The 21,617-nt window shown below is 38.6% G+C and overlaps 1 protein-coding gene across 11 annotated transcripts in view; it reads right to left on the minus strand.

Annotated features, from left to right (window-relative positions):
- rnf220a (ring finger protein 220a) overlaps positions 1-21,617 on the minus strand; it is a 176,746-nt gene that overhangs the window by 132,072 nt on the left and 23,057 nt on the right. For 6 of the 11 annotated variants that reach the window (XM_067453501.1, XM_067453498.1, XM_067453497.1 and 3 more), the window contains exon 3: positions 18,630-18,803. The exons of the other annotated variants lie outside the window; for them this stretch is intronic. In XM_067453501.1, coding sequence (XP_067309602.1) covers positions 18,630-18,803 — 174 coding nt within the window. The remainder of the gene's footprint in view (positions 1-18,629; positions 18,804-21,617) is intronic. 11 annotated transcript variants of the gene reach the window in all.

The raw sequence follows: 21,617 nt of genomic DNA on the forward strand, positions 1-21,617 counted from the left end.
ACCCATCACACACACACACACACACACACACACACACACACACACACACACACACACACACACACACACACACACACACACACACACACACACACACACACACACACACACACACACACACACACACACACACAAACAAACACACACACACTGCCCCACCCCTAAACCATCACAGGAAACATTCAGCATTTTTAATAATAATAAAAAAAAACTCATCCTGTATGATTTATAAGCCTTTTGAAAAGTGGGGACATGGGTAATGTCCTCATATTTCACCCTCTCCTGTAATACCTGTGTCATACCCATGTCATTGTACACATGTGCCCTCATATGTCACAAAAACATGCCCACACACACACACACACACACACACACACACACACACACACACACACACACACACACACACACACACACACACACACACACACACAGCACAGAATCTATTTATTAAGCACACTGTATATTTTTGGTTGCTTGTGTGCTTGTATTTCATGTTAAAGAAAATAAATATCTTCTATAAGAAAATATGGAAAACATTAATTAAATTAGTCATATCTAAACTGAATCATGGGGAAATATTTGATTTGTGCAACCCTTAACAAATAAACTAGGTCAGTTAAAACAGAGATATGAAAAGGGATTTCAAGGCACTGTCTTTTGGGAAACAAAACTTTTCTAACCCCATAAAAACAAACATACCAATGTACAAAGCTGTTTGGCTAGTCCAATGAATACAAACTTTGTCACAGATGGTTCATAAGAATTGGACACAAATACTTTCTAGCCCACTCTCTTTCTCTCCCTCTCTCTCTCTCGGCCTTGAACAGACTTAAGGAAAATGCTGTAGTCAATGGTGTGGATAGGGCTGTGGAACACAAAGGGTTGGCTTCATCCCGGCTCTTTTCAGGGCTGCGGGAGGATAATGTCCGTCCTCTGTTTTGTGTGTGTGTTTTCAGGGTCAGAGAGGAGGGCACATTAAGCCAGTATCGCCAAGCTGGTCATTTCACTGCTACTTCTGCTGGCAATTTCCACCTCCCTCTTTCCCTTTCTCTGTCTCGGCTTCCCCCCCTCACACCTCCTCCCCTTCACCCTTTCTTTCCTTTCTAATACAGCACCAAGGTCTAATAGGCCTCTATTGCTGTGCGGCCATGGGGGCTTTATTGAGACACTGGAGTGTTTAAAAACAAGAGACGGAGGTGGTGGAGGGGGTTGTTGGTTAGCTACCTTTAACTCGTGAAAAAAAAAAAACTCCTGCTTTCTTTCTCTTCTAGTGCTTTGGGAAAGGAGAAGGGAAACGGTGGCTAGTGACCCCCCCCCCCCCCCCCTGCCAGGATGAAAGCTGCCTCCACTTTAAAGTGGATTAGAGGAGCAAAACACTGAAACAATGGGAGGTGAAAAATCAAATTAGGCTCTTAAACATCAAAAAGAGGCCTTGAACAGTTAAGCTTCCTCTCCTCTAATCTGTTTACTTTCAGTCAACTATATATTTACAATCACAAACTGCTTCTCCACAAGCTTGGCACTAAAATGCAAGTCTGTTCCTGTCACTGAAGCACACAAACAGAGGGCGAAAGGGCACGGCGAGTCTGTGCGGTTCAGTCTGAAGTGCTTTAAAATGATCACTTTTGAGAGGAAACTCTTGAGAGCCTGAATGCTGCAGTGGGTAAATAGTTTGTCTTATTTCCGTCTGTTTTTCTTTCTTTCCCTCCTTATTTACTCTGTTTTTATTTTCTAAATCTCTCTCCCACTCTCCCCTCTCTCTCTCTCTCTTCATCCAGCAGGGGTGATTTTCACTAAAGAACACCCCAGCAGTGCTCCATGTTGCATTGTTCACGCTCTGCCTCCAATTTGCTTTCCACATTCTGCAGCCCCGTCCGAGACGTTACGCCGGCTTAAGAGACAAATCGCACACACAAAAAAGGGGGGAAAAAATGGAGAGAAGAGAAAGGGCCAGCCCTTCACAGCAATGCAATTATCGCAGCATTTGATGCCGGCGGCTGCCACTGCTGGCTTTTGTAGTGTGGCTTCTGGTCTTCTCTGCTTGCCCTGTACTCCACCAGCGCACCTAATAGCCATGGAAGCAGCGATTTTTACGGTACAAGACATTAACATGGCTACACTCCCCAACAATGCCCACATTCAATAGGACTTAAAAAAGAGAGGTGGCTTCGCCTACTTAAGTAAGCCAGAACCTGCCACTGAAAGAGACAGTCAGTGAGTTTATTACACCTTCAGAGAGAGAGAGTGAGAGAGAGAGAGAGAGAGAGAGAGAGAGAGAGAGAGAGAGAGAGAGAGAGAGAGAGAGAGAGAGAGAGAGAGAGAGAGAGAGAGAGCTGATGTTCGAACTATGTTCAGAGTTTTAAGAGATCAAGCATTTTATCTCGCTGATGACACATTTATTAAATGCCACAAACAGCTGCAGGCATCCATAAACTGACATATTAACATCTGTCTGTCTCTCTAGCTAAATATTTATTTATGAATAAACAATATGTCTATAAATGTGGTATAACGCTCATAAATTTTTACATGAATAAAAAAAATTGCATACTGAAAAATTTGTATTTTTTTTTAAAGTAAACATTAAAAAATGTGTCTTTGTTTCCATTTAACTTAATTTCTGTTATGTCTACTCTATTTTATGAGTTTCAAAATTTGTTTAATACGTTTGATTTTACATTAAAAACGAAGGCAGTAATTTGTATTTATATAAATGTTATATCAAATGTTCTGTTTTAATGCATTGAAATTGTTTTACAAAATTGACATTCAAGTCAAATATTTACAGTAGTAAAATTAAACTATATTAGGATAAAACAGAACAGAAATTATTTATTGATATCCACAATCTTTCAGCAGTTATCATTCACTCAAAGTTGCTCAAACAAGCTATGGTATATTTGTGCCCCAAATACCAGAAGAACAAGTTGAGGGTTGGCCAGTCTGTTTCCGGTGATGTGTTAGTGATACGAAGGGTGATATTCTGCTACTCGCGGTCGCAGATGCACCAGACAGCAGAGAGAAAGAGAGAAAGAGAGAAAGAGAGAGAGAGAAGGCAGAGGAATAAAGGCGGGAGGAGGCGGAGGTGAAAAGAGGGGCAGATGAGCAGGAGGGGGCACTTTTACAAAGGCGATGGAAAGAGAAAGTTGGACACAAAGAAACAACGAGGAGCAATGCGGGACACGGAGAAAAGAGAGCTGAGCCATTGAAAAGACCATCTGTGATTTGAAATGGATGAGTGTTTTGAGCGCTGTGTTTTTTCCTTATCCGGCGCTGAATGGACAGAAACCAATCAGTAACTTAAAAAGGCCATAAACAAATAAATGTGAAACAAGAGCCTTTCGTGCTTCCTCACAGGACAAATTATACGGGGCGAGATGCCTCGACACAGCCTTTAAAATAACAAAAAAAGTATGAAATCGGGAATTAACCTCCGAAGAATTATGAATAATGAACATATAATCAAAATGGCATTTAATTCAGCAGATGCTAGTAAAAAAAGTGTGGAAAATAACAGGGAAATACTAACAGTGATTGTACAAGCTGATAATGATCTATCTAATTATCATTAGTTTATTCTTCTTAATATTGGCAGCAACAGAAATATTGTTATTAATAATCAAATTAATCGTGCTGTGCACTTATCCTAATTTAAATTCATGTTACCATATAACCGTAAGGAAAATTAAAATGACCTGTGATACAAAATTACTCATGCATAATTATCTATGCTAATGCATGTTTATGAATAAAGAGAACACCTTATGTGATTGACACAAATTGTATGTAAATTAATCCATGCACTCAATTTAAAGTGCTAATACTCACTTTCTTTCAAGAATAATTCAGGTAAAAGAGAGGCAAAGCTAAACACTATCAATTTAACAAACCGGTCTCATTTTAGTTATGGCACTATCTGTACTACAATAATAATATTTATTATTATTATTAATGTAGCTGCTGAATATGAATCCGGATTAAATCATACCTGCAAAAGTTCATTTGGTCGATTATTAAATGAAGCACATTAAAGCTTTGTATACATTACTGAACATTAAAGCAAAATAATAGACTTCTCTAAAAGCATCACTCATTAAATGTGTCTGCATGGAGCTCAACCGGGACAATGAATTACTTTTCTCTCCATAAAGTAAAATAATGTGAAATATCGCATATTTTAATCAACTTCAAAAGTATTGCTATCCTCAAATTTTGGACGGGTGCCGAACACATTCATGGCAGTTTAATTAAATTAACTCATGGTACATCTTTGATTTGTACCCATTAAAAATACAATTTTATGACTCAATTCGAAAAAGCATCATAGAAGGTTAATGACTAAAAGTGGGGCATAAGAAGCTTAATTGCAGACAGACACTGCAGACAGTATTTTATTGTGTAAAGCTAAATTCAAGACACCAGTTCTGAAGCTAAAAGGTTTGGAGATGGCATTAAATCAAGGGGTGGCCTGAGACAACTGCTCTAGAGGACAAAAATCATCCTTTAAAAACTTTTAATATGCCTCAACCGAGGGTTTAATTTGCTGGACGTTTGCTTTTGTATAACTAAACAGAATAAACTTAGCAGTCATTTATTAAGAGTCCCATAAAAGCAATCTACATTTTTTATTATTAAAAATCTTAATTATAAAAAAAAGAGAGAAAAACAAAAAAAGATAATGACTTGAACGAGAAAGAGAGATCTGTTCTACAACCCGCATCAGGCCTTTTACACATAGATAAAATAATGTCTATTCATTAAACATACTTTTCAAGCAACGCAAAGAGACATTTAATTGATTCCCAAATTGCAGTATAGCTAGACAGGTCAAATGAATGTCAAATTTGAAATATTAAATGTGTTTTATCCATCTTCCGATGCTGAAACACATCAAACCGAAGGATCTTAATATGCTCATTTTAGAGCTTAAAGGATTACAGTGCTTGGCACAATGAGAGTGTGAGTTGAATCTAACCTATAGGTGAAGAAAGCTAATAAACTAAAGACGAATTTCCGGATGGTGATTAACCCGTGCCTTGGCTGGAATGAGCGGATGTCAGTGGCGGATACTGAAGGGATGACATTAGCTGTAAATGTAATGATGCAGCGGTCCATCTCTCACTGCTAGGATGAGCTGCATGATGAAGTCTGTTAGGTAAAAGCACAGGACTCTTATTGACCAGGGAGAGTTTGCCTAGCACTAAATTCTCAGCAATAACAATGTAGTGAATAGGTGAGAAAGGAAGAAGAGCAGAGATCAGCCTGCGGCGTGACCCAAGAAGGGGTGGCCTAGTTTTGGGGAGAAAAGGAGGAGGAGGAGTGACGGCTAGTCTCTTGACCTCCCAGGATCTCGGTTCCTCCTGGTGCACAACCAAAATGACAGGACCTCCCACCTTTATTCTCTCACACACACACTCACTCATTCACGGTTAAAACGCATACACACATATATTGTTATATATAAATATTGACAATTATTAAAAATTATCATCATTATTAATATACATGTTATTACTATTTAAATACGTCTACTATTACTACTATTATTTGTCAGTTCTGCTTATTTTTGTTTTATTGTTGTTACTATTACTGCTGTTTTATTTTTATTTTTGTGTTTTGGTGATGTGCTCTTTGTTTACTCTGTTGTAAGTTTTGCACTCCTAATAAAAATAAATAAATGGGGCCCCACTTTATGTTAGGTGGCCTTAAGGAGTATGTACTTACATCAAAAAATAAGTACAATGTACTTACTGTGTTCAAATTGTATTGCAAAACACCTTTGCTGATATTTAGGTGGGATACGGGTAGCGTTAGGGATGGGTGTGGTTTCTGGGTAAGATATAATTGTTGTAATTACAAATATAAATACAGAAAGTAATTACAGACGTAAGTACAATGTAAAAACATGTAATAAGTGCATTGTATCCAATGATTAATTAAAATGTTAGTACATAGTAGTTAAGGCCACCTAATATAAAGTGGGTCCAAAAACAGCATAGACACATGCAAACACCTTCACAGGACATCAAAAAATAGGAAAAGATAGGGAGAGAAGCTTATATAATCTATTATAAATATTTAAAATGGCTGGCCTTGACACATTAGTACTTTGTGAGGGCGAAGGAAGAGAAAGTATGAGAGAAAAATAAACAGCGGAGGATAGTGGTAAACAAAACCTCCCCTAATGGATGGGTGTGTAGGGGTTTTAAAAGCGGTCTACGGTGGCCATTAACAGATTAAAGCACCCTTTTGGCCTGATCGGTAAAGCATGTCGGCAAACTACTCCTAACTACTAGCAAACTGCTCCGAAACACTCCTGCCGTATCTCACGCCGGACACGCTGAGAATCTTCAGCAGTCTAAAGAGAGAACGGACAACACCGGGTAACGAAGTCTCAGGTCTGACCCACATGACACAGCACACACACACCACACACACACACACACATTGACAGGGGTAGTTCCAGCCTGGTTGTTGGCAGGGCTCTCTGATTTCACGGCAGGCTGGGTGGTGCCATTGAGCACTCATCATGCTCTCTTTCAGCCTTTTAAACCACAACCCCCCCACCTGCTGCCTCATCCGTAAGTCTCACACACGTCCCGACACTCTCACCCAAACACTACACTGACCCCGCAGCACTGTCATCACACCGTCTCTCACACGCCGTACAAAGGTTTCAGTGCTCTCATGTTAAAATGTTAAATCTGGCAGACTTTTTTCTGTGCTGAAATCACTGTGATTTCTGGGGGGGAAATATATATATAATTTAACTTTATTAATTTTATGTATATATATATATACACACACTAATGCTCAAAAGTTTGAGAATGGTAAGATTTTTTAAGTCTCTTCTGTTCACCATGCCTGCATTTATGTTACAAAAAAGTTTTAAAAAAAAAGGCTGTAATATTGTAAAATATTATTAAAATAAAATAACTTTTCTATTTGAATATATTTTATTGTAATTTATTCCTCTGATCAAAAGCTTAATTTACAGCATCATTACTCCAGTCTTCAGTGTCACATGATCCTTCAGAAATCAGACTAATGATGATTTGCTGCTTAAGAAACATTTATGATTATTATCCAAAAAAAAAAAAAAAAATTGTAAGAAATGTATGCATTTATTCAGCAAGGATGCATTAAATTGATCAATTGACAGTAAAGACATTTATAATGTTGCAAAAACTTTATATTTTAGATAAATTCTGTTCTTTTGAACTTTCTATTCATTAAATAATTCTGAAAACAAATTGTACACAACTGGTTTCAACATTGATAATAATCATAAATGTTTCTTGAGCAGCAAATCTTCATTTAAGAATGATTTCTGAAGGATCATGTGACACTGTAGACTGGAGTAATGATGCTCAAAATTCAGCTTTGAATCACAAAAATAAATTGCATTTTAAAATATATTCAAATTGAAAAAAAGTAATTTTAAATTTTAAAAATATTTCACAATATTACTGTTTTGCTGCATTTCTTTCTAAATAAATGGCCTTGGTGAGCAGAAGAGACTTCTTTAAAAACATTTTAAAAATCTTACCCTTCTCAAACTTTTGACCGGTAGTGTATATTGTAAAGACAGACAATCAGACTATTATTATTTAGAAGCTGAAGGCATAATTAAATTCTGCATAAACACAGAAGAGCTGAGAACATTGTGAATCCACTGAGCTTTCTGTGGAGCTCCATGTGGGCCTACTTATAACTTAAGCACCATCCCATTATTGTCTCCTAATGTGTCATCTGTCACGCATTACAGAGACGTGACATAATTTAGATGCCGTGTGAGGTGCGGGAACCATCTTAGAGAGCAGTGAGGTAACTCTCCCTCTTTCTCTCCCCTATTCTCTCCCTCTCCTCTGAAAGCACAGCCGAGAAAAGCTGCTTTTTTGTTTTGCGGGTAAAGTTTTCTCCTCCTCTTTGAGTGGGTTGGAGAAAGTCTCCCTTCTCTCTTTAACAAACTCCCCTCTCTTCTGTCAGACTTCCAGCGGGCTAATTAACATGCAGCATGGTGACTTTTCGCCTCTTGTGTTTCTCTCTCTCTCTAAAGGGTACTTAATAAAATTTGAGTCTGCGGAATGCAACAAAGGCACAGCGCCTCAGAGCAGCTTCATTTCCATTAGAGAGGCCTCCCGGCTCTCACACTAACGTCTGGACCTGCAGTTCATTCTCGCAGAGCGGCCCGACAACAAGTCGGTACTGCCCCAGTGACAAGGTACAATTTGTCCTCATTTTCTTTAAAAGTGTGAAATGAAGAAAGCACTTTCAGTCCAAGATGATGTGCTAAAACTGATGAAGAAACAGTGACAGTCAAACTGTCAAATGTGCGATATATATATATATATATATACATATGATCTGATGTATCTGAACCACATAAAAAAAAAAATATTAATCACGAAAATTGCACTATTTGGCATGTTTCACTGCGTCATCAGAAATAAAACACACACAATTACATAATATGCTTACAAAATCTTTGAAAAATATTTTAATAAAGGTTGTCGAATCTCAAAATGTTCATTGTATTAACTCAAAATTTTAATTTCAATGAACTCAAAATTTTAAGGCAACCAGGTAACTTTTTTTCTAAATAATATATATACATATAACTTTTATATATATATATACTTTTATATATAAATATATATATATATATATATAAATATATATATATATATATATATATATATATATATATATATATATATATATATATATATATATATATATATATATATATATATATATATATATATATATATATATATATATATATATATATATATATATACTTTTAATGAAGAGATTTCTGTGTGCACCTTTAATGAAAGATTATAAACTATCCATAAGTTTTGATAATAATAAAAAAATCATCTTTGGGTCAATATAAGGGTAATTTCAAGCTGCCAAAGCATGGCTGGGACTAAAAGACAAATAGTGTTTACTTAAATATCCCATCATCACCTGATTAAAAATTCAATTTCTTAAAATTGCGCAAATATGTGTTTCATTACACATGACGAATGGCTTTGGTGTTAATGAAACACTTGCAGAGCTAAGGAATTAATCAAAGAAGAGACAACTGAAATAAGGTATTAAAAGTTATTCAGGTACAGTAATTGTGGATGAAAATTGTTTGACTATGATGAATTCAGCTGATTCTTAAAGTGAGAGAGGACGCCAAATGCTTGAATAAGAGGTCGTGCTATACAAAATCTCCAGCTATGAGATCATTGTGGCATAATTTCCAATGGGAGGAAAAATTACCCCACAAAATAAAAGTGGCTTTCTCCTCAACTTCAACTCTCTTCCTCCTTATGTTCTTATTGTGCTCTCTCACTTCCCCAATCGTGTGTCCCTGATGCCTGGCTCTCCCTCACATCCTTTCTAAATTATTCACAAGCGGTCCCGCAGTATGCTTGATTAAGTTTTAATTTCAGCAAATTACCAATCGGCAGGAGGCCACCCCAGTGAATCATATGGATGGCGAGTTATTTATCAAAGCTGAGGAGGTGCGGATACTTCAGAGCTCCCTGTACTCTAATCTACTGGACACTGAGCTGGACTTCATTGTGCAAATAGTCAATAGGCCACAGCTAGTCATTTACTCACTCAAGCAGGACTACACCTGACTTTGAATTTGAAGTGTTCGCGTTGCTATTCTGTGCGAAAACTTGAAAGCAATAACTTACAAAAATAAAAATTATTTTGTTCCACAAAACCAGTCATTAGGGTATCTTGTTAAATTTGAGATATATGAATGAATAAGCTTTCCATTGATGTATGGTTTGGGTAGGACAATATTTGGCTGAGATACAACTATTTGAAAATCTGGGGGTGCAAAAAAAATGTACGCCTTTAAAGTTGTCCAAATGAAGTCCTTAGAAATGCATAATACTACTAATAATAAATGTTATATATATTTACGGAAGGAAATTGGCAAAATATCTCCATGGAACATGATCTTTACTTAACATCTTAATGATTTTTGGCATAAAAGAAAAATGTATAATTTTGACCCTTTCAATGTATTGATGGCTATCGCCACAGATATACCCGTGAGACGCAGGACTGCTGAAGAGCTCCAGGGTCACATTTAAAACCCTCGCCTCATGTCAAAACCTGACGTTCAGTGTTGTTTTAGACCTCATTGTCTTTCACTGTATGGACAGGAACAGTTCTTTAAAGCATCTTCCTTTAAGTCACAACGGTACATTTTTGGATAAAGTAATTAGGTTGATTCTGTGACATTCAAATATACAGTACAGGCCAAAAGTTTGGACACATTACTATTTGTAATGTTTTTGAAAGAAGTTTCTTCTGCTCATCAAGCCTGCATTTATTTGATCAAAAATACAGATTTTTTTTTTTTATATTGTAATATATTATTACAATGTAATATAATTGGTTTTCAATTTATTATACTTTAAATGATCATTTATTTCTGTGATCAAAGCTGAATTTTCAGGATCATTCCTCCAGTCTTCAGTGATCATGATCCTTCAGAAATCATTCTCAGATGAGGATTCATTTTCAAAGTTGGAAACAGTTTTGCTGCTTAATATTTTTTCATAACCTGCGATATTTTTTTATAATACTTTGATGAATAAAAAGTAAAAATAAAAAAAGAAGCAAATGTTTTAAAAATAAAAAATCTTTTGTAACAACAATATACACTACAGGTCAGTCATTTAGGGTCAATTTTTTTTCTTTCATTTTTTGAAATAAATCAATAATTTTATTCAGCAAGGATGTGTTTAATTGATTAAAAAATTGATAGTAAAGGAGATTTATATTATTTGAAAATATGTTTTTATTTTTAATAAATGCAGTTCTTTTGAACCTTTTATTTGTCAAATATATTAGGCAGCAGAACTGTTTCCAACACTAATAAATCATCTTATTAGAATGATTTCTGAAGGATCATGATCACTGAAGACTGGAGGAATGATCCTGAAAATTCAGCTTTCTCACAGAAATAAATAATCATTTAAAGTATAATAAATTGATAACACAATATTAAATTGTAATAATATATCACAATATTTTTAAAAAAATCTATTTTTGATCAAATAAATGCAGGCTTGATAAGCAGAAGAAACTTCTTTCAAAAACATTACAAATAGTAATGTGTCCAAACTTTTGGCCTGAACTGTATATTTGACTTGATTAAAACTAGTTAATTTACGTTACCACATATTTTTTGCTTGCCTGATAAAACATTTTCCACAGTGTATGAATGATGCCACTGCAGTCTGGGAGCGGCGGGATATTCCCCTCCCAATCTCCTGACATCATATGTGGGGTGCAGATTAGCACTCAACACACTGTAAATTACATTGTGGTCTCATTAAGACCTAATAGCATCTTATTACTCTAATTTACCAATATAGCGTTTGAAGAGCTAGCAGTAGCACTCCATACCGCCGCTAACTCTGCGCTTATAGATTAGCGCTCTCCTTCACAATAATCAAGCACTAACTGCAGGTAGTAATTTAGCACTCAGGATAATTACCACTAATGATCAAGTCGGTGTCAGAGCGAGGAAGAGCACACGCGTGATTATGTGCATTCACGCAGCATGTTTGCGTTAACATGCAACCGCTGTTGATTTGTGCGTGTGAAATACTAACAGTAGCGCAGTAGCTCATAACCCATTAGCCTGAGTGTGGGGAGGTAGCCAGGGCCCTGCGTCGGATTTATCACGCTCTCCCTGGGTGATTGTCCAACACGGCTTTCCTGTAGCTCTGACAATAGGGTTGGGATTAACGCGGCCTGTCAGTTTCCCCCACACTACAGATCTTTTTGTCCTCGTTAAAAGCTCCTCTAATTAGCGCAGAGGGGCTTCGCTGCTATCTGCTATCGCTCAGACACACCACAGGGTTATAGCTGAAGAAAGGAACACATTCTTCCTCTTGTTTTCTACTATGAGCAGCACACGACACACACACACACACACAAAAGCCCCCTTACGGACCTGCAAGATATCAGCCTTCCTCTTTCTGTGGCTTTTAGCACACCGATCATAGATCTTATTCATGGGCCGTATTGCCTTATTGCGGTCTCGGCTTTAATGAGACATAATAAGGGGGACATTTCGTAGCAACACGCCGCTCTTTTTTTATTTGCTGAACCGTATCTCTCTTTCTCGCTCCCTCCCTCCCTCCCACTCTCGCCAGCTCCCACTTGGCAGATGAATCATATCTCTCGCGCTACATATGCTAAAGCCATGTAATTACAGGCCACCTTAAATACAACAAGTCTTAAAGCTGTCGCCAGAATTACCCTGAAACAAGACGGGCGGCTCTGTAACCAAGCTGTCACAGTTAAAATTAATTTATCATGGGACGGGGAGAAAGAGAGAGAGAGATAATTTGGCAGAGGAAGGCTAGTGGCTGTAGCAAAGTAAATCGAAAACTAGACCAATTGACAAGAATGCGGTAGGATGTCAAATTGCGACTGAATGACTCATCCTAATACGTTTAGCCTTTTATATTCATTTTCTATGCTATCAAATATGCTGTGATAAGGTTGGCTAAACATGCCTATCCGACTCACAAAGGTGTGTTTTAAAGGGGTGTTTGCATGCGATTTCACTTTTTAGACTTTAGTTAGTGTGTAATGTCGCTGCTTGAGCATGAACAGTATCTGCAAAGTTACAGCGCTGACAGTTCAATGCAAACGGAGATATTGTCTTTTAAAGTTCCGGCAGTTTATTGCCTACAAAAATGGCCGGTTTGGACTACAACGAGCTTCTTCATGGGTTGGTGACATCATAAACCCTTGCTAGTCTCCGCAGATGTGACTTCTGCCCGTAATGGGAAGGGGCGTGGCGTTTCCGGCAACCTGTGCTCGGCACTTCAGCCAATAAAAATACAGGAAACTACATTTGGCCATCTGACCAATCTAAGACCATTGGGTTTTTCAGAGGGATGAGCTTCATAGAAGCAGGAAGCAAACGAGCCGTTCAAATGACAGTGGAGACAGCGAATAGAAGAAAAATGTTCTTAAAAAAAAAGAAGTATTAAGACGTGTTATACTGCACCCCATAAACACAATCAAGCCTAGAAAAAAACACAGAACGACCACTTTAAAAAAAAAAGGAGGTAAGATGTCGACATGCGCTCCACACCGAATGAATCGTCTTTATTCGTTTCATAGCTGCATATGATTGGCTCACAAAGGTGTGTTTAGGAGGTACACAAGCAGTGTGTGTGCGGTTCAGCCAAGTTTCAGCTTCCCCCTCCTGGCTGCTAAAGACTTTAATTCATCAGCCGCTGTCTGATTGATCTGCTTCTCATGGGCCGCTCTGCCGCTGCTGATGCTGCAGAGCGCGTGTAGACGGCTGGCAGAATAAAGAGTAGCAGTTGTGTGGCTCGCTGCGAGAGTGGATGGGACATTTTTTAAAACGTATTAATCGCCCTGCCTGATCAGGCCCTGAGTGCTGCAGACAGGGCCTGTCAGGCCGAGGCTGAGAGAGATGGTCTGTAGGACCGCGCGAGTCTCAAAAGGGCTGCTACTCACGCCTACAAACACGGCTGAGTCCTTCTGTTCTCTGAATCATATACACACACACACACATACAAAATCAAACACACACGCTCGCTAGCAGCATGCATGAAAGAGCACACAGCTCTCTGATGATCGTAATCGGGCTTCAATATCAGCAATTCCCTGAACGTTAAACAAGCTCCATGAAGGAAAACCAATTTGTCATAGTTTTGTTTTTTCTTCCTTTGCTGTGTTATTTGTACTGCCCTCGAAGCTATGTGATTAATACATTATAATAGCAGTATTATTTCACTTTTCCCTGGTGCTTCTTTTTCCTTTTTTTGTGCACATACAATTCAGTCATTAATTGACGAGGGATGCAGGGAGGAATAGCAATGAGAGAACCACAAGACGAAGCGTAAGGCGCTGTGTTTTCAGGCCCATTTAAAACAGAAGGGTTTGCTATTGTGGTTATGCTACATCAGAGCTGGGCTCTATAAGTGACGTCTCTGTTTAAGATGTTTGTGGTTACACGCTGTGCAACTGGTGGTGGATTAACCTATCAATTCCCCGACTTACTACCGAGGAGGATGTAAAGTGGTATTAATTTCATTTCCTTGGAGTTTAGAGGAGTTTGGAACAAAATTTCGAAAGTCTAGGGAGAATGAGCTAAAACTGGGAATGTGCAAAACCAGTTTTTAGGGTGGATGCTGCAAATATATGACAACAGAAATTATTTTAAATAGTTATTTTAATCATTTTCACAGTATTACTGTTTTAAATGAAAATAAATTCAATTTAAAAAACTTTTGAACTGTTGTGAAATATTACATAAAATTTAAATATGTGACCCTGGACCACAAAACCACTCATAAGTCACACGGGTATGTTTGTGGCAATAGCCAATATACATTGTATGGGTCAAAATGATAGATTTTTTGTTTTTGCCAAAAATCATTAAGATATTAAGTATAGATAATGTTCCATGAATATATTTTGTCAATTTCTTAGTGTCATTTATTAAAAAATATATATTAGTAGTATTATTGCTACACTGTAAAAAATTTGTGGTGGTTTTTGTTGGTTTAACTTAAAAAAGAAAGTAACCTGGTTGCCTTAAAATTTTGAGTTTATTGAAATTAAAAATTTGAGTTGATACAATGAAGGAAATTAGTTTAATAAATAGAAACTCAAAATATTTTTGTATCTGAACCACATAAAAAATGTGATAAATCATGAAAATAGCACAATTTGGCATGTTTCACTGCGTCATCAGAAATAACACACACATTATTACGCAATATGCTTACAAAATCTTGTAATAATCTTTTAATAAAGGTTGTCGAATCTCAAAAAATGTCAAAAAAAACCTCAAAATTTTAATTTCAATGAACTCAAAATTTTAAGGCAACCAGGTAAATTTTTTTCTAAATATTTTTTACAGTGTAAGGACTTCATTTGAACAACTTTAAAGGTGCTTTTCTCAATATTTAGATTTTTTTGCACCCACAGATTCAAGATTTTACAGGCCATACATCAATGTAAAGCTTATTTATTCTCAATTTCTATTTATTTTATACTTAATTTCAAAAGATGTTGTGGTCCAGGGTCACATATGTGAGTTATAAAACACACATACTGTACAAACACAGGGCTCTATAGCTATTCCTCAGTGTTTAAGGCCTTAGTACAGAGTGCATGAATCTTAAAAGAAGAGGACAGTTTAAAAGGACATGCTATTAATTACTGGGCTACAAATGCAAGCCACAAATGGAGCACACTAAAAGAAGCCATTTCTGATTGAATGACCATTGACTGGGACAGGGGAAGAGGGAGGAGCCAGAAATGAGAAAGGAGAAAGACAGAGCGAAAGAGAGAGAGAGAGAGAGAGAGAGAGAGAGAGAGAGAGAGAGAGAGAGAGAGAGAGAGAGAGAGAGAGAGAGAGAGAGAGAGAGAGAGACAGGGTGTGTGTGGTCTGGGATCCCAGGGTGTTTCGCTACACTGAGGACAGCACAGGGGAAGTGAAAGGAGGGAGCCAAGGTGGCGAATGAGAAGGGAAGGTGACAAGACATCAGGGAGAGTGCAATGAATTATTTATGAGGCTACTGATGGACAGGCTGAATAAGAGAGACAGAGAAAGGGGGGGAGACATAAGGATCAGTGGAGGGGAGGGGTGGACAGTAGAAACCAGGGACTCTTTCATGCTTTGCACACACATATACACTCACACAGACACGCACACACACACACACAACAAGCTGTTGTTGCACGAGCCCGGCCGCAGAGGTAGGGTGATGGGACACTTTGATTGTAACAATCCCAGAGCATAAGGGTGCGAACTGCAGAGATCACAAGGAGTATGGTACATGTGTGAGGATATGCACACGTCTGTCCTGAGACCTGCCCGCATGAAACTCGCCGGTAAGAATATACCAGGCTTAAAAAAATAAAAAATAAATAAGAGGACTGTCACCATTTTTCACAGGTCCTGGCCATAAGAAGACAGTATGTTTAACCTCAGTTCCCTCCTGGTGCTCTGGGCCTTGTTCAGGGCACATGTGAGTGATGTAGTGCTGAGATCTCTGGAGGTGCACTATGAGGGGGGCTAGGACTGGTTAAAGCTGGGATGATGAATATTTAACCCTTGTAGACGGACGGTGGTTAATTTGTCAGATCCGCTGGTTAAATGCCACCATTAGCATTGGGCCCCGATATTGACGGGTGGAGGCTGGAAGCAGGGATGATGGATGTAGAACAGCCCAAACCAGACAGCCGGCTCATCACGTCGCTGTATCGACAGAATATTATTAACACAGCAGCAGAGCGTGCTACAACAGGTATAAGAGCTAGAAAAGACCCCCGAGGGTGGACACAAACACACACACACACACACACACACACACACACACACACACACACACACACACACACACACACAAACACGCACGCACGCACGCACGCACGCACGCACGCACGCACGCACGCACGCACGCACGCACGCACGCACACACACACACACACACACACACACACACACACACACACACACACACACACACACACACACACACACACACACACACACACACACACACACACACACAGATTCACACTCAAAGCTAATAATTCACATACAAACTACTACATTTTAAGCTTATATTAAATTATATACAGTATAATGTCTATGTTATTGTGAAATAAATGTGCCGTTGAAATTGCAATCTATATTTTGCATATGTAAAATATGTATAAATATATATTTTGAGAGATTATATTTTGTTTATATTATATATGTATATATAGACGTGTATGTGGGTGTGTGTATGTATATATATGTATATATATATATACACACATATATATACACACACACATACACACAGACATTTATATATATATTTACATATACGTATATATACACTATATATATAAATATATATGTCACACATTTATTTTATATAAAAACAAAACTTTATGTTAGATGCTATTAAACGCTGTTTATGACAACACTCTCTCTCTCTCTCTCTCTCTCTCTCTCTCTCTCTCTCTCTCTCTCTCTCTATATATATATATATATATATATCAGTTTTATTATATATTAATTTATAGAAGATTTGCAATTAATGAAAGCCAGATTCCATGAGCTCCGTAAACTGCTAAGCCATGACACCAACCCTATATTCTGTTCACTCTTTATGAAATAAAGCTGAATCCTCAAAAAATACAGTTTTAGGGCAAAGAGTTGTATTACCCATAACTTCAATCCTTTTTCACTCCTGTGCTTTTTACTTTTTGTGTAAGCCCTTAACACCTCTCGACAGCATGTGGCTAGGGGTGAGGGTCATGTCAGTGCTGTTCTTACACTCCCCGCCCTGCCATTACAGCGCACAGCAAACCTCGAACCCCTACCAAAACATTTCCCACCATGCAATCTGCCTAAGGAATGCAGACGTCCTGGCCCACCGGGCGTCTGCTCCGACCCCGCCAATTGCCCCGTTACCACGGATATAACACCAGGTTTCTGCGTGAGGCCATTTCTCCCCAGACACCTGCCACTGAAGCGGCTCATAACATCCCTCCAGTTGTTACTGTGACATTGCCGCAAAGACAGGCAGTTTTAAAACCTCCACTTTACAGGCCCTTCTGCTATTCACACGGTATATGCCACTGTCTACATCCGCTGCTGATGCAAACAGCCTCACACGTTCATTATGAGAATTCAGCTGGAGTCGTAACAGTTTGGAGCAGATTGCCTGAAAATCCACCGAGAGAAAAAAAACAAGAGGAAAAATAAAACTAGCTTTCTGGAAAGGCAAAAAACAAATCTTGTATTTCTTTGTGCATCATTCCGTGAAATACAAACACATCTGAGAAAACGAAGTGAAACATTCCTCTGTGTTCACCCCAGCTCGGCAAGCCATCGGTGGCAGGTTTGTTGAAGCCTGACTGAACAAACAGTCTCGTCTCAAAAACAAGCCTCCTTTTTCTGGTGCCGCGAGTAAACTATTCACTCTCTTTCTCTAGTTCTTTCCGTCTGTCTGTCCACCTGCCTTCTTTTTGGCTACATTCATAGTTATGTTTTAGTATTGAAAACTGTATTTACAAGCAGTGTGATTCTTAAATTAAACAACGTTCAGAAGTGACTTTCAGAGTAATAAGGTCTTTTTTTTTTCAGTAAAAATGTATTTTAAAAAAATGCAAGGGATCTGATAATGGAACCTTTCAAAATATTATTTTTTTCATTAACCCTCATGTTCTGTTGGGATTGAAATAATTTTTTGTTTGAGACCTCAATAATATACATATAAAGTAGTAGTAATTAAAAATCAACCTTTTACATTCCCCTTTAATGGGTTCCTCTGATCTAGTCAAAAAAAAAGAGAAGTTTTATTTCTTTTTTACCTGGAATAATATGTGTGGAATACACGTGAATAGAAAAAAATACTGTTTTTGTTTGTTTTATATCATTAAAATGTATAATATATCAAATAATTTAAAATATTAAAATGGAGGACTTCATTTTAGATTGAGTGAAAGATCTGTTTCTCTGTGAATGTAAACATATTTATCAGTCTAAAACGATGTGAAATCTGTATTCCTCTGCTGTGTGAATGCAGCCTTACTCTCTTTCCTCCCATCTCTCTCTGTCTCCCAAGCCTTAGGCTGATATACTGAAGGATAGGCTCGCTCTGAGAGGTGTAGGCCCTTCTCCCACGATACTGTTTGTTTGTACATGATCGCTTTGTTTCCCTCCGCTCTGCTCCACAGATCTTTGCATCTCACCAAACAGTGTGCATCTGAGGAGACCAGTAAAGAAAAAAAAATTAACGTGGAGGGCCTGTATGAGCCACAAAGCAAACTGGACACACATGCAGAACCAAAAAAAAAAGACGAACGTTAAAGCAAAAGGCCCCACATGAGGAGCAAACACGCTGTCATGCGTGTGCAGAAAAATGGTCTCATATGGAGAGATCTGCAAAGGGGAAGCAGAGGGGAGCCAGTGCCTTTTGATTATTTGCACTTGTTTGATGCCCCCGCGAGGAAGACAGAGAGGAGACGTGTTTAACTTCTAGAAGAGAGCATCACGCTGTGTCCGAGCCATACGACCACTATCACTAAACCCCACTCAGCCTACCGCTTGTTAGACAGAGCACTGGAAAATCAATATATCTTTGAATGGAGGTCACAGGGGTGACTGCTTTGGGAAAAGTGACAGATTTGCTCTCTTTTGCTCTCTAAGCCCACTCCCTTCCTCCTCCAGACCCCATTCGCAGACTCGACTGTGCCCCCCTTCCACCCCTTTTTTCCCCAGAGGCGAATGCCGTGCATTCTGCCGTGGGGATGTGATATTAGGCAGCCCGTATCCAAATGGCACCCGCAGAGCCGCGCGAGCACAGGAGCCAGGGGCCAACATGACTACAGGATTACACAGCAGCAGGTGTGAATCACAGCTTAACTCACAAAAGCACATATATATACACACACACACACAGGAAGGGGGGTCTAGATAAAGAGGGAGTTCAGATTAGCCACTTTTAGGTGCCATTTTCAATGGCGACAATTTTCGGCTCTGCAGTGCTGAAATTGTCGTGGTCTCGGGCCTGCAGGCGCACAGCCGCCGGGCTGAAAATGGCCGACCGAAGGGGGGGCCTTTGATAGGGGTGAAGTGGAGGGGGGCTCTGCTTAAGAAGATTTTTGACCCCCCGAGAGGAGATGCGGTCAAAGAGCGTCCGTGTTCTTTGATGTCTCACAAAAATAAACTCGCTCTCGGCTTGCAGAAAACACAGACAGGAAGAGCACTCGCGCATGAGATCACTCGTAACCACTGAGTCTTCTCTGTCCGATACTGTATCGCTCACACCGAGTGGACACAAAAAGGAACAAAGAACAGTAATGAAAAGCGAATGAATCAATATACCTGCCACCACATAAGATGAAATTGATGATTGCCTCAGGCTTCTTAATTGCAAAATCTTATTTTTTTAACCTTAACCCTCTTGTTCTGTTGAGGCTGACTTTACATTTAGTTTGAGACGCCAGTGATGTACATTCAGAATGAAATTAAAGTAGTAGTGATTAAAAATGTACTTCTCATTGTCAAATCTTTATTCTATTTTTAACAAGATTTAAGTTTCAAAATGACTTGAAAATTCACTATATTAATTAATCTTTTAAACGTTTTTAACTATTTTTAGATCATTTTAAAATATTTGTAAAGAAATTATAAACTATTTCATGGAGCACGATTAAAGTTAATCTAAGGTCATTATAAAGTTTAAATTGTTTATAAAGAAAACGATTTAAAAAGAAAAGATTGACAAAAGTCATCAAGTATGAACCTTGAATACTTTATTTTATTACTAAGTAAATACCCTAAACTACTAGTACTAGTACTAAACTACTATTACTAGTAAAAAAAGTAATTTAAAAGATTTTTTAAAGTAATACATTCTTAAACAATTTAATTATCCATTGTATTTAAAACGCTTAAAACGTTCATATATTTTGAGTGTTTTCAATTATTTTCATTAAAATAAGTTCAATAAAAAACCCAAAAGACGTGGATGCTAAAATGCTAAATGCTGAGATGCATATGGTTCAATTTACAGCACCGTGCCAGTTGACAGGATAATATGACCATGGATCCATGTTCACAAAATAAAAGGAAGAGTAAAAAGGAAAAGAGAGATGGAGAAAGAGGGAGGGAGTGGAAAAGAAGAGGAGAGGTCCATTTGTAATGTATACTACAGGAGGCATTGATGATTGCAATTATCAAATAGCTGTTTTAAAAGGCCATTGATTGGTGTCATTAACTCAGCGAGTGTTTACTGATTGCTGCATTTGCACGATCACTCATGCTGGGCGCTCGCGCATCTGTTCTTATTAGCCCTGAAGAGGAGTGGGCCATCAAAGGAAGGATATAAACTCACACACGTCCAGCTGGCAGTGAGCACGCGGACACACACACAGAATTTGTACACAGGCAAATTAATAAAAAACACACACATGCAGTTCCAGTATGTGCACACACAGCCAGAATACTCAGTGTCTGGCACACGAAACGCTTATCTACTCAGGGCTACTGTATTCAATTATGTCAAAAGCCTTGTTAGAACACAACTGAGAACGGCGGCGTAACCCATCGTGATAGGAGAGGGGGGAGGGCGCTCTTAAGTGCCTATTTTAACTGTTTTCTCCCAGGCTGCCTGGCTACCAGCCCACCCCCGAAACGGCCCTCTTTATTGGCATGTAAAAGCCCAGTTTGAGGGGCCTGGCCAGACAGACCAGCCTGACAACTGCAGGAGCGTTTGAGCTTCCTGACCGCCCCGCACTCTGGCCTTTTCACTAACCGCACACAGCCACAGCAACCAGCTGCCACCGCGCTCTTATCAGCGTCACCACAACAAACAAACCCCTACTGCCACCACACATCCACCCGCAGAGAATAAGAGAGGGATGAAAGTGAAAACGCTAGATAGGAAGAGAACAGGTAAGAGAAAGGCTGACCGAAAGATGAAAAATGCAACCTTTGCAAGCAGTATACAAAGGTAGGAAGGCAAAATCACTGTCTATGATATCCAGCAATCCTGTTCATGCAGTCTGGTGGCTGG

The sequence above is a fragment of the Pseudorasbora parva genome, chromosome 9 (genome assembly GCF_024679245.1).
Source record: "Pseudorasbora parva isolate DD20220531a chromosome 9, ASM2467924v1, whole genome shotgun sequence".
Classification (NCBI taxonomy): Eukaryota; Metazoa; Chordata; class Actinopteri; order Cypriniformes; family Gobionidae; genus Pseudorasbora; species Pseudorasbora parva.